This window comes from Protopterus annectens, chromosome 3.part0, assembly GCF_019279795.1.
Source record: "Protopterus annectens isolate FY-2018-M chromosome 3.part0, PAN1.0, whole genome shotgun sequence".
Classification (NCBI taxonomy): Eukaryota; Metazoa; Chordata; order Ceratodontiformes; family Protopteridae; genus Protopterus; species Protopterus annectens.
Window position 1 is genome coordinate 1,881,472,827 of NC_056731.1, and position 12,581 is coordinate 1,881,485,407.

The 12,581-nt window shown below is 37.0% G+C and overlaps 1 protein-coding gene across 1 annotated transcript in view; it reads right to left on the reverse strand.

Moving 5' to 3' along the window:
* Positions 1-1,045: 1,045 nt before the first annotated feature.
* The window catches only part of LOC122797151 (zinc finger protein 345-like), a 118,848-nt gene continuing 107,312 nt past the window's right edge, over positions 1,046-12,581 (reverse strand). Inside the window, exon 4 of the mRNA XM_044065958.1 lies at positions 1,046-3,559. Within this exon, the coding sequence (XP_043921893.1) occupies positions 1,728-3,559 (1,832 nt within the window). The 3' untranslated portion in view covers positions 1,046-1,727. The remainder of the gene's footprint in view (positions 3,560-12,581) is intronic.

Below are 12,581 nucleotides of genomic sequence, written 5' to 3' on the forward strand. Positions count from 1 at the left end.
AGCCAAAAGACAACATTCCCTGTACCTTACTTTACCTGTTGTTAACCAAAGTGTATCACAAAGCTAATTCCTTGGACTCAAGCTTGTCATAATATCTATCTAAATATAGAAAGATACAGATATGGATGTGTATATGTATTTGTATGTATTTTACTTTTTATAAGGTCACTCAGGGATCTATAGTATATTCATGCTTTCTGTTAGCCTTACAGCATAGTGGATAAATGAGTTTATTCTGTGTAAACCATTTGTACATGCACATCTTTTTTCAAGAGACTGTATATCTTCCTGCTTAGAGCAACAAAATCAACTGATAGAAATGAAACTTCCTAGCAGCACTGCATTTACAATTTGCACATATCTTGTTTAAGGCATCCACTGAATGTATATACTGAAAATTTGGTTAGAAAAAACCCCAGAAATTAAGGTCTATTTTCAAGTGTGATCAAATGAATAAGAAATATCAAGTTTACATAGTTAACATGGAAAATGACAGTTTTGCAGAATAACTTCAGACACAATTGCTGGTATTCTTAGCTTCTGATTTCTGTCCGTATGAAATGTTCACACTGAATCATCACTACAGGGGATAAGTCTGGCCTTCACCAAGACAAAATGACTCCCTGCACTTGTAAAGAGTATAAAAACATTTTTCCTAGATGGCATCGGATTTTGGTAGAAAAAAAGGTTAAAAAGACAAAATTAATAATGAAGGTCAACAACAGTCACAACACAATTTTTCTGAAGCTTATGGACTTGGTTCTATTGGTGTCACCTCAGCAAATCATTTCTTTTATACCGCAGGATCTAATATGATTTTAAGAGGACATCTGTCTTACCATTTTCCAACACTTAACACAGGTAAGCAACACACACACACTTACACACGTGCATGTGCGAGCACGTGCACACACACACACACACACACACACACACACACACACACACACACATGCGTACACGGACACATACACACACACACATGCGGGCACACACACGCACGCACACAAACGCACATGCACACACACTATGCAGTCCTCAGATAACAGATCTACACATTTTAATGTTTTTGAATGGACTGACTGGCAAAGGACAAGTACAGTGCATTTTTAAGAAGATCAAAGACAAAAAGAAAGGAAGTAAATCATACAGCAGTGCAGTTAGTGAAGGCAATACTTTTGGGAGATGGTACAGAAGCCAAGATGGCACTCTTTATGCAGGCATTTATTTACTCTCTAACAAATGTATGTCTGCCAAGGGACAGCATGCTGCTAGCATGTTAAGTGTAGAGAAAGACTCTGCTCGATTGCCTTGCTTCCTTAAGCACTAATGCAACGGTGCGTCTTTACACCCCAGTGTTTTACTCATTCTTTCTCCGATTCTATTGCTCAGAAGTTCATGGTTTTTCAGTATTGGAGTAATAGCAAACCTGAATCTTAATTTAAGCTATGTTTTGCAATTTCAGTACAGTAATAGTCATCAAATATTTTTCACAGTATGTTCTTTAGCTCACACAGAGACATCAACATGGTCTCCCATTTTTCATAAGAAAATATAAATATCATTAACATAATGCAGTCATAATTTAAAGTTCATTACTATACCCAATGCCCTCAAACAACATTAAAACATATAGTATATCTTAATCCCACACTGGTACGGTTTGTCAACTGCTTCTACCTTTCTTCACTTTTCTTATATTAATGCATCAAGCTTCTTCCAAACATTTATAAATCATTTTCAGGCAATTCTCCATAATCAGTACTTAAGGGTTCAAGGTCCAACTTTTTAATGCCCAGGGCATGAATCTGTTGATGTATTTTTAGCTGTCTTTTTTGGCAAAAGCTTTCATCGCATTCATCACATTTAAATGGTCGGTCTGCCATGTGAATACGTTGATGAATTTTAAGGCCACTTTTCTGGGCAAATCCCTTATCACATTCCTCACATTTGTACGGTCTTTCTCCCGTATGTATTCGCCGATGTGCTGTTAAGTTGCTTTTCTGTGCAAATGACTTGTTACATTCTGTACATGCAAATGGTTTCTCCCCCGTGTGAATACGGGAGTGTCTTGTCAAACAACTCTTGCTGCTGAAAGCCTTATCGCACTGATCGCAATTAAATGGCTTATTTCTTGAATGAGTAAGCTGGTGTTGCCGAAGGCCACTTTTCCAGGCAAAACTCCTATTACAAACAGAACAGTTAAACATTCCTTCACCAGAATGAATTCTCTGATGTATTTTGAAGTAGCTCTTCCAAGCAAAACATTTGTCACATTTAGTGCACTTGTATGGTTTCTCATTAGAATGTATTTGCTGATGTAACTTCTGTTCAGACTTTTCAGCAAAACCTATGTTACATCTGTAGCACCTGTATGGTTTGTCACTGTGAAACTGCTGATGTATTTTCAGTGAACTCTTCCGACCAAATCCCGTACCACATATATCACATTTAAATGGTTTAGGTCCAGAATGACCTAATCGATGTTTTCTTAGTTCTCTCTTAATACTAAAACATTTGTTGCACATATCACATTTGTATGGAGCATCTCCATAGCATATCCGCTGGTGCATGGTCAGGGTACTACTGAAGCAGAACGTCTTATCACACATAGCACACATAAAAAGTCGCTTTTTTACTTTGCTGTGAATTTGCTGGTGCCTCACTAACTGGCATTTTCTGCTAAAAGACTTGCTGCAAACAGTACATGAATAATCTTTTTCTTGGTCTGGTTTCCCAGTTTTTTTAACTTTCAGGTCCTCTTCAGTACTTAGTGTTGTGAAAAAATGAGTCTGTTGATGAGCCATTAAACTATACTTATAGCCAAAAGTTTTGTCACAGTCTGAGCATTTATATGGCTTTTCTACAGCATGAATGTACTGATGCACCTTTAGCCGGAAGGCATCATTAAAAATCTTGTTACATTTAGTGCATTCTAGAGGCTTTTCTATTAAGTGAATTTGCCGATGATTCAGTAAGGCGTTCTTCAGGTTAAATCTCATGCCACATTCACCACACTTGTGTGGCCTTTCTCTGGAGTGGACCAGCTGGTGTTCTTTTAGTTTATACCGATGGCAGAAAGTCTTTCCACATGCTCCACACCTGTATGGACTTTCTCTGGAATGAATCTGCTGATGCAATACAAGATTAAGCTTCTGGTAAAATCTCTTGCCGCATTTAATGCATTTATAATATTTCTCTCTAAAATTAATCTGCCAATGTATTGCACTGTATTTATTTTGTCCAGAACTCTCTTCACTCTTAGCACAATCATATGCTTTCTCTTCTGTTTGAATCTGCGTATCCCTAGAGACTCCACATGCTTCAAAAACCTTGTCACATTTGGCACCTTCACAATCATTTTTGGGAAATTCATGTGTCATGTTCTTATGAAGCAGACTTAAATCTAAGCCCATACATTTCTCCATATCTGTGTTGCTTGAACTCGTATACCCTCTTTCATGAATCTGCAGTCCAGTGACAGGAGGGTTAGCCTTGTCTTTTAAATCACTTAATGACTCCTGTTTCACAAGGTTATCGCACTCAGGCCTTCTGTCAACTAAAGAAAGACAAATAATTACCATTTTCATAAGCAACATACCAAATGCATATATTATTGGTATACTTTTTTAGAATTAAATATGATTTTATTGACAATTAACCACATAATTGTGACTGTTATATACAGTCAAAGGTAGCAACAGGATGAAAACTATAATGAGTAATTAAGTAATTAATTAAGCTTCATTTGATACAAAGGAATGTTCAGATGGAAGAATACAATTCTTTGTGCAGTTCCAGGGAGAAAAGCCCCTAAGACATGCATCAGAGACATTATTAACATCACATAAGCAATATTTCGAACAATCATTATGCAACATGCCGACATCAGATTTGGAATATTTTGAATAACAACTAAGTAAACAATGGTAAATATAATGGCAATTAGGAAACGTGAAATCAAGAATGATGCATTCAAACACTACATCATGACAGCAGAGAAATCTAACACTGAATACTGTCACAGTTTTAAGAACCGCAAAAACTGATTATCAGTATATGAAAAAAGAGCATTTGGAGAGGATGAAAGACAGAACTATGTATAAAATGGTATTATAAGCAATTTAATCTAAAACAAATAATTGAAACTAGTGCTGCGATGATTAATATACAATAGCAATCTATGGTACGGTAAGAAAGCCATAAGGTACTGTATCAGTATATTTGTAAAATGAAAGTAATAAAAATGTGGTTTACGATCATTTGATTGAACTGTACTTGACTAAAAATTAGATGTTTGAAAGAATCTGTCTGACAACTAATTGACTGAAAGCCTACCTAACTGAAAAGAAATTGACTGAAGACCCATTTAACTGAAAAACAGTTGACCGAAACCAATTTCACTGAATCACAACTCACTGAAAATATTCGCCATAAGAAAATACAACATAAAATAGTGTTTTGCAGGGGTGCAACCTCCCTTGCATCCCCATGTGAGGGATTTGCCCCACCCCTGCTTAAGTATATATACTAACTCCACAACCACACAATAAAATAAAAGAAAAACACAATACTCAGTAAATGAGTGCTTGTGCCCCAACACTGACTCGCTGCATTTGGTGTTTTTTTCTTTTCTCAAGTGGTTGTGTGGCTGTGGAATTAATATACATAATTAAGGGGTATGGGGGACAAATCCCCTCCACATGGGGTTGGAGGGGGCATTTCCTCCTGTAAAAACTAATTTATGCTGTATTTTATGTTGAATATTCTCAATGATTTGTGATTCATTAAAATGGATTTTCAGTGAAATGGATTTCAGGTCAAGTGGGTTTTCAGTCAAACTAGTTCTCAGTCAACTGTTTTTCAGTCAAATTCTTTCAAACATTTGATTTTCAGTCAACAACAGTTCAATCAAATGATAGTAGAACAAAAACTTGTATGTACACTGAGCAGAAATGTTTGTTATCAGTCAGTGAGGTAATGTATTACATCTCCATTTGTAAGTTATGCAACATTGATGTGTTCATTGTGTAAGGTAGAAATTTAAATATAAAGCTATACAGACAATCTATTGACTTATTTTACGTGATAACCAGGTAGCTGGACTTGTCCTAGAATACTTTTCAGCTGCAATTCAGGGACAATGGTAGTAAAATACCAAAATAATGACAATTACACACAAGTAGAGTAAACGACAAAAGAGTACAGTTTTAGTTACATACAATTACTACAGCAGAGTCCACTTGACAACAGTTGTAGAACTATCCTTTCAAAAATTGCATTTACAATACTTGTACAGCTACTTTGTTTAAAGCTTTCTAGGGTCATATGATCAGACTTGTTACAATTAGAATAAGCACATTAAAAAAGGGGGAAGATTTTCCATAACTGTTAAGGTCTTAACGTCATACATGCAAAACACATGGTTTGATTCTGAGGTCTGGTTATAGGCTAGGCTTGCAATAGTCTGGAGATAGCCCAGTATAACATAAAAACATACATACTGTGAGACAGGAAACAGTTTGGTAATGTCAAAATGAACCAACAACTGAAAAAAATATAAGGAACAGGAACCACCTTCAAGGATACTCGTACACGAGAGGATGAAAAAAAGAATCCTTTATTCCACAAGTGCGGTTAAGCGCTTTCAACTAGATACACCAGTCTTCTTCAGAACCATTTTATATTGCATATATCCTGGTATATATAGCCAGAGCCATTCAAAAAGTCCGCCAAAACTTTTAAAGAAATAGATCTCCTTAAACACCTGCATTAAAAACACATGATAAACACTAAATGTGTAATATTAAAAAACCATCTTGCAAAAAACTAAACAAAAAATGTCCTATATATACCAGGATATATGCAATATAAAATGGTTCTGAAGAAGACTGGTGTATCTAGTTGAAAGCGCTTAACCGCACTTGTGGAATAAAGGATTCTTTTTTTCATCCTCTTGTGTACGAGGAAACAGTTTGGGACAAGAATGTGATATAAAAGAACTTGAGTAAGAAGGACTGTATAAATATTTGAGAATTGATGAAGGATCAACAATAGAACATGAACACATGCAAATAAAACTTAGTAAGGAATATTTTAGAAGACTTAAATTAATCAACCAATTTGCTCTTCCTGTCCTAACTTACAGTTTTGGAGTGAGTGAGTGACTGACCCCAAAAGGTGTTGGATAGATTAGACAGCAAAACAAGAAGGATGCTTCATGCTCATCAAATGATTTATAAAAATCAGTGCATACCAAGATTATATATACACACCTCATTCCAAAGGAGGTATGGGCCTCCTTGAACTTGATTACATGTATAGATCTGGAACTGTGGGACTGCACACATATCTGGTGACCTCACAAGACCCAAACGTAGTGAATGTTTTGAAATATGAGGAGAATAAATGTAAGATGACTTCCCTTCTTAGTCTAGCAGAAGCATGTAGGCATCAAGCAGGAATGGAAATCGAACCACAAGTAAATAAAAATCAGGCAGCAACTGAATGTGCCAAAAAACAAAAGAAAGAATATAAGGTGAAGGATCAGATGAGAAGGCAAGAAATGTAGAAAATACATAAATATAGTTGCAAGTATAGAAAACTTCTGGAAGAACCTCATGTTGATCAGGAATGGACACAGGAATGGTTAAGGAGAGGCGAATTCAAACCAAAAGATGAAAGGTTAATATTGGCAGCCCAAGATAGTGGGCTACATACACATTGGTTTACAAAGTCTACTGAACATGTTGGGAAACACACAAATGTAGGTTTTGTAAAACAGAATTGGAAACAGTTGCATGCCTCGTTGCTGGTTGTGATATACTAATGGCAGAAGGACTGTATACCGAAAGGCATAATAACGTGGCAAGACTGTTGCACTGGGGATTGTGCAAACATTACAATATTGAAGTAGCTGAAAAACACTGGAAACATGAGCCACAAAACATCATAGAAAATGATGAAGTCTACATCACACGGGATCAACCATTACCAGCAGTTTAAAAAGACAGATGCAAGAAATATAGGGGTCCATGAAAAGAAGACAAAAGAAGCATTAATCATTGAAATCACTACTGTCTTGTGTACAGAGAGACACAAAGTCATAAAATATCAGGATTTGCAGGCAGAAGCAATGTGGAAGAAAGATACCCAGACAGTTCCAACAGTAGTAGGAGGAACAGGTCTTATAAAAAAGAATCGACAATTCTACAGTCGTACTTAGATATGTTACCATTACATGTAACTTTGTACAAATTGCAGGAGTCATTACTGGACACACTGCGGGTGCCACAAAAGACACTTTTGGCTGACATCAAATATTAAAACAATACCAATTTCATGAACTTATGCTATGACTTAGAAATGGGGTCCATTCCCATCATAGTAATAGAAACCCAAAAGATTTGGAGAAATTAAAAATGAGACATGAAATCGTATATATTTTTAAACAGGGGGATGAATTACTTGTGAAAGAAGACTGACATCTCTAAAACATTACAATACAAGTTATATACAAGAAGATCAAGGAATTTAGCATTTGTTGATAAAATACACTGGAAGTCTTGTATGAGGTAACCATGCAAGGTTTTCTGCAAATTTAAAGCATTCAGTAAGTCTTCAAAGCTCAAAGAACAGACAGTTTCAGGTAGCTAGAACAATTTTGCTAAAATATTTCCCTTCAAAGACTGCAATGACAACAAGTCTTTGAAGACAGTATATTATGAGTTCACAGAGAAAACGGAGATGATTTGATTATTTGTTCATGCGACTTTTAACACCTTTTTCAAAAAGCTTTACGGATTGTAGTATGTCAGAGCAAAAGTATAATCCAAAATTAAGGACACTTGTGGGATACGCTGATGAGCAATCTGACTACTCATCTTTTCTCCATTGCAACTACCCTAAATCACACAGGCATGTACATATTTCATGACACACATGAACTGAAACAGAACCTGCAGCTGTAGCAGTAACATCATACTCCAAACAGGGCACTCATACAATGTACTGACAAACACAGGACAATGTACATGTCACAGTCAAGCAATAATGAAATCGCTAGGGACTACAATGAGCACAATTTTACTCAATCTTTCCATTTTATTACACATAACATTTACACCACACTTACACAGCCACCCACACCATCAAACATACCAGTCAACTTTGAGGCTTTTCCCACCTCTCTTCAAAACACTGCTATAATGCCTGTGTGATCTGGCAAAAGAAAATGATAGATGACAGCTCAGGACTCCCTTTCCTCCCTTATCAGAGCTGGTCCAATGCACTTACACAAGTGTCCCCCTCAGCAGGACAGCAAGCAGGTGTCAGTGCAGATTTACACCACACACACACACACACACACACACACACACACACACAGAGGTATAGGCCATTGTCCCCATTACTGTTGACTTGGTATGGGATTCTTATACAAAAGAAGTTGAGAGGTATGAATACCTGGTGTTAGTACATAATGTAGATGGTCACTGTACTGGAGACATTATTTCATTAATTAACTGTCTGCACTCAAAATCAAAATGAAAGTGTTTGCAATGACTACATTTGTGTTATGTTTTGCATCAGTAACATTAAATAGTAAGTAGTCACTTACTTGTTGAAACATAAACTGCTTATTTCTTCTGTCTTACATCCAACATTGTGAATTAAAAAAATGTTCCCCTAGTAATGTTCTTGCTAGAAAGTGCAGTGTTGCTGCTGTTAATCTGTCACACCTTTTATAACAGTTTTTTTTTAAATTTCATTTTTTTTTCTATTGCATGTGTGTTGGGGGAGGGGAGTTGATGTGTTTTATGATTCAATCTGCTGATTTGGATAACTGAATTAAACACAGATGATGTTATGCTGCAAATCATACATTCAACTACAAACACCACTTGGCTTTCATTTTTTTTTAAACTAAGCAGCAGATTGTCATCAGAAAACCAGAAAATCAAACCAGAATGGCATTTCCTGACAGTAGTTACCCTATTGCTCTTCCTTTTAAATAAGTAAAAAGACGTGCAAATATTAATTACTTAACATTGCTTTTCTATCTATTACTGTTAAACCAAGACAAATGGCTTATCAGTATCCATTATAGAGCAAGTCTTCAAATCAAAAGTCAATAAGTTTGTAATTGAATAAATATATGTAAATAACATGTACTGAATAATATATTTAATAATGAATTCAAGAATAAATTATTAATAATGTGCAACAGAGTAAAACTTTTTGAAAAATACATTTTTTTAAATAGCGGTTAATAATTTTAACAAAATGTTCAATGGATGGCGCAGAGGTGTAGCGGTTAGCATTGTCACCTCACAGCAAAAGGTTCTCCAGTTCGATTCTTGGCTGGGGTGCCTTCTGTGTGGAGGCTGTATGTCCTCCCTGCATTCATGTGGGTTTCCTCCAGGTGTTCCATTTTTCTCTCACATTACAAAGACATGCATCTGGAGCATTTCACCCAGCCTCCACTGAAAACTGGCTCTGTCCTAGTCGGGCTTTCCCGGTAAACAAATGTTAAATAAATAAATAAACTTAGTTGTAGAAGGTTATTTGTGTTGTTGCCCATTACTGATAAGTACATATTGTATATTTCAATCTAACATATAATGCTTATTGAAATCATAGCAATGCATTTAGTTTGATATTATAATCTTTTTAATGTGTCAGGATCAGTGTAATATCGGAGATAATTTTACATATATTTAATGTGTAAGTTCAACTGTGACTGCTGATTTTGAACCTATTACCTTTCATTCTTGAGGCAGAGACATCATTATCAACTCTCTTTTTCTTATTTTCTATATGGGGTTGGGGTGTTGTGTTAATTGTCACCATCTCTCTTGATTCGATGCCCCTCTCCTACCTTCTTTGACAGTCATACCTGACTGTGGCACGTCTTCTCTCACACAATCCATTCATCTCTTTGCTTAATGCCCTTGTTTCCTCCTGCCTTCTTCCCCAGATTGTCTTCTGTTTTTCTGCATGTGTCTGAACCAGTACAATCTTTTCTTTGATCTTCTGTGCAATTGGAGCTACTTTGGCTTCTGCTCTAATGTTCTGCTCTGCATCCTGCCACCTGTCCATCACCTCTAGCATCTTCAATCCCAGACGAGTGGAGAATAAGCATACTAGTTCCAGTGTACAAGAACAAAGGGGACATTCACAAGTGTGGGCAGTACAGAGTTATCAAACGCCTGTCAGACTGCACGAAAGTTTTGGAGAGGGTGACTGATCAATAAATACACAGAGTAGTAGAAAATAAGATGGGAGATGAGCAGTGTAGATGCAGATCAGGATGTAGCATGACTGACCCGATGTCTGCACTGACACAAGAGGGAAGAAGCTATAGAGGTGAGGAAAGAGTCCAACTGGGCATTCCTAGACTTGGAAAAAGCATATGACAAGGCCCCAAGAAAGCTGATTTGGGCAGTCCTGTGGTGCTTCAAAGTCCCAGAAGCATTGATAGAATTAATGCTGGTCATACCTCTCAACCTGGAAATATCAGAAATCTGGACAAAGGCCCATGAAAAGTAGGTACAGCTGGCAAAAAAAAATCGAGATACTAATTAGCATAACATTTACATGTATAATTATGTGCCACACCCACTCCAATGGAATTGTGGGATACCATGTAAACACGATATATGTGCTTCTACAAAATAAACTCAGTCCCGGCTTTTGAATGCAATCACAATTAAGTACATGGTCTGAGTCTGACTTCTACATATCTTGTTAAAAGATTCAGTTTTTAGATCCTAAGATGAGACAAATGTATTTATTTCACAAAGATACAGTCAGGACATACAAAAATATTCCAAACAAAATAAGTTAAAGCTATGTGCACTGATCAAACAGGAAAACAGTGAACTTCTTGCTATGATACAAGGAACTTCTTGCTACGAGGCGACAATATTATTTGATGTACTGCCCGTTTAAATAGACATCTGGCTCCAGTTCTCACCTTACTGAAGCTAACAAATCACCAGAAACTTAAGTTGGGTGGGCAATGATCAACAGGGTGGAGCAACAATAAATAAAACTGCTGCCTCTGAGTTTTGTTTTTTAATTTGCTTAATATGTGGCCTTATATGACTGCTGCCTGTTTTCATCCAGTGCTGAGTGCTCGTGGGTGATTGAATCAGAACTACTCCCAAAACAGAAGTACCTTGTCACTACTGACTAAAGTAAAACAAGTCAAGCTTCAAACAGGACTACTGCTTCAACACTCTAAGGACCAACACGCCTTTCCCAATAACAATAATAATTGCAACAACAAAGAAGATGCCATGCAGAAAACCAAGGCAAACGCCCCTACTCCTACACCGTACAGTATTTCAAACCTGAACTAAATTAGCCAAGGTGATAAACTGTGCATTACCCGTTACGCTTACAAATGAATGGCTTGTTTTCTTTCAGTATTTTTGTATTTGCGTAAAATGTATGCTTTATATTTTGTTTTCCTTTCAGGTAAACCTTTCTACACTGCTGATTTAAGGCCCAGTACAGTATTGTAAAAATAATAGGTTTGAGCACCCTTTCATGGGTTTTTCATAGTGCAAACTATTAAGCAGTATAACCAAATGTCATGAGATACCTTTCTTGGTGTTACGCTGCTTAATCGTATGCAATAAAGCAAAACAGAGAAGTGCATTCTGGGAGTTGTAGTGAATGAAGCTTCCAGATTAAAATGTTATAATGTATTTCAGTAGGGGTTATTTGTTGACACAATAATGAAAATTAATTCATTTTTACTTTGTGTTTTTTACAATGAGTTTTTGCACTTTTGGTCTGGGTACAGCTGTATAGCACAGTTGTGTACACTTACCATAAATGTAAATGTTCGAGTGTATTCACTGTTGCAGTCATTGCACTTGGGTTATCCTGCTGGCAGGCTAACCTCAGTCGGCCTGAATTCCAAAGTCTAGGTCTGGCGTCGGTTGCTGTCACCTCTTCCCTGACGTCAGTGCGCCAGGGGTATAAAAGATGCAGCAGACGCCATTTTCTTCAGTTTTTCTTGCCCCAGATGTCAGGTGCCCCCCAAAAGGGTAGGCTAAAAAAATGCCAATAAAACATGCATGCACCAAAATATATTATACTTCATCTACAAGCAAATACACCACATAGGTTTTATAGATTAGAGAAGTGCAGATAAGTTACAGCAACCAAATGGGGGATGGTGGGAGGGTAACCTGAACTGCAACAGTGAATACACTCAAACATCTACATTTATGGTAAGTGTACACAACTGTACTATGTTCTTCGTGTTTCACTGTTGCAGTCATTACACTTGGGTTGAATTCCAAAGCTATGGCTGGGAGGCTGGAGCTAATATAGCATTAGGAGCGGCTATGAGGCCCTACAGAACTGCAGTGGCAAAGCCTGCCCTGGATTTAGAGTAGAGTGGTAAATTATAGTGCTTTGTAAAGGTGTGCACTGAACTACAGGTAGCAGCCTCTAAAATGTCTTTGGTTGGTACTCCCCTGAGGAAGGCTGCTGAAGTGGCTGCTGCTCTAGTTGAATGTGGCCTAATGCCCTTAGGCACTGGCTTGCCATGTTATGAACAGCAG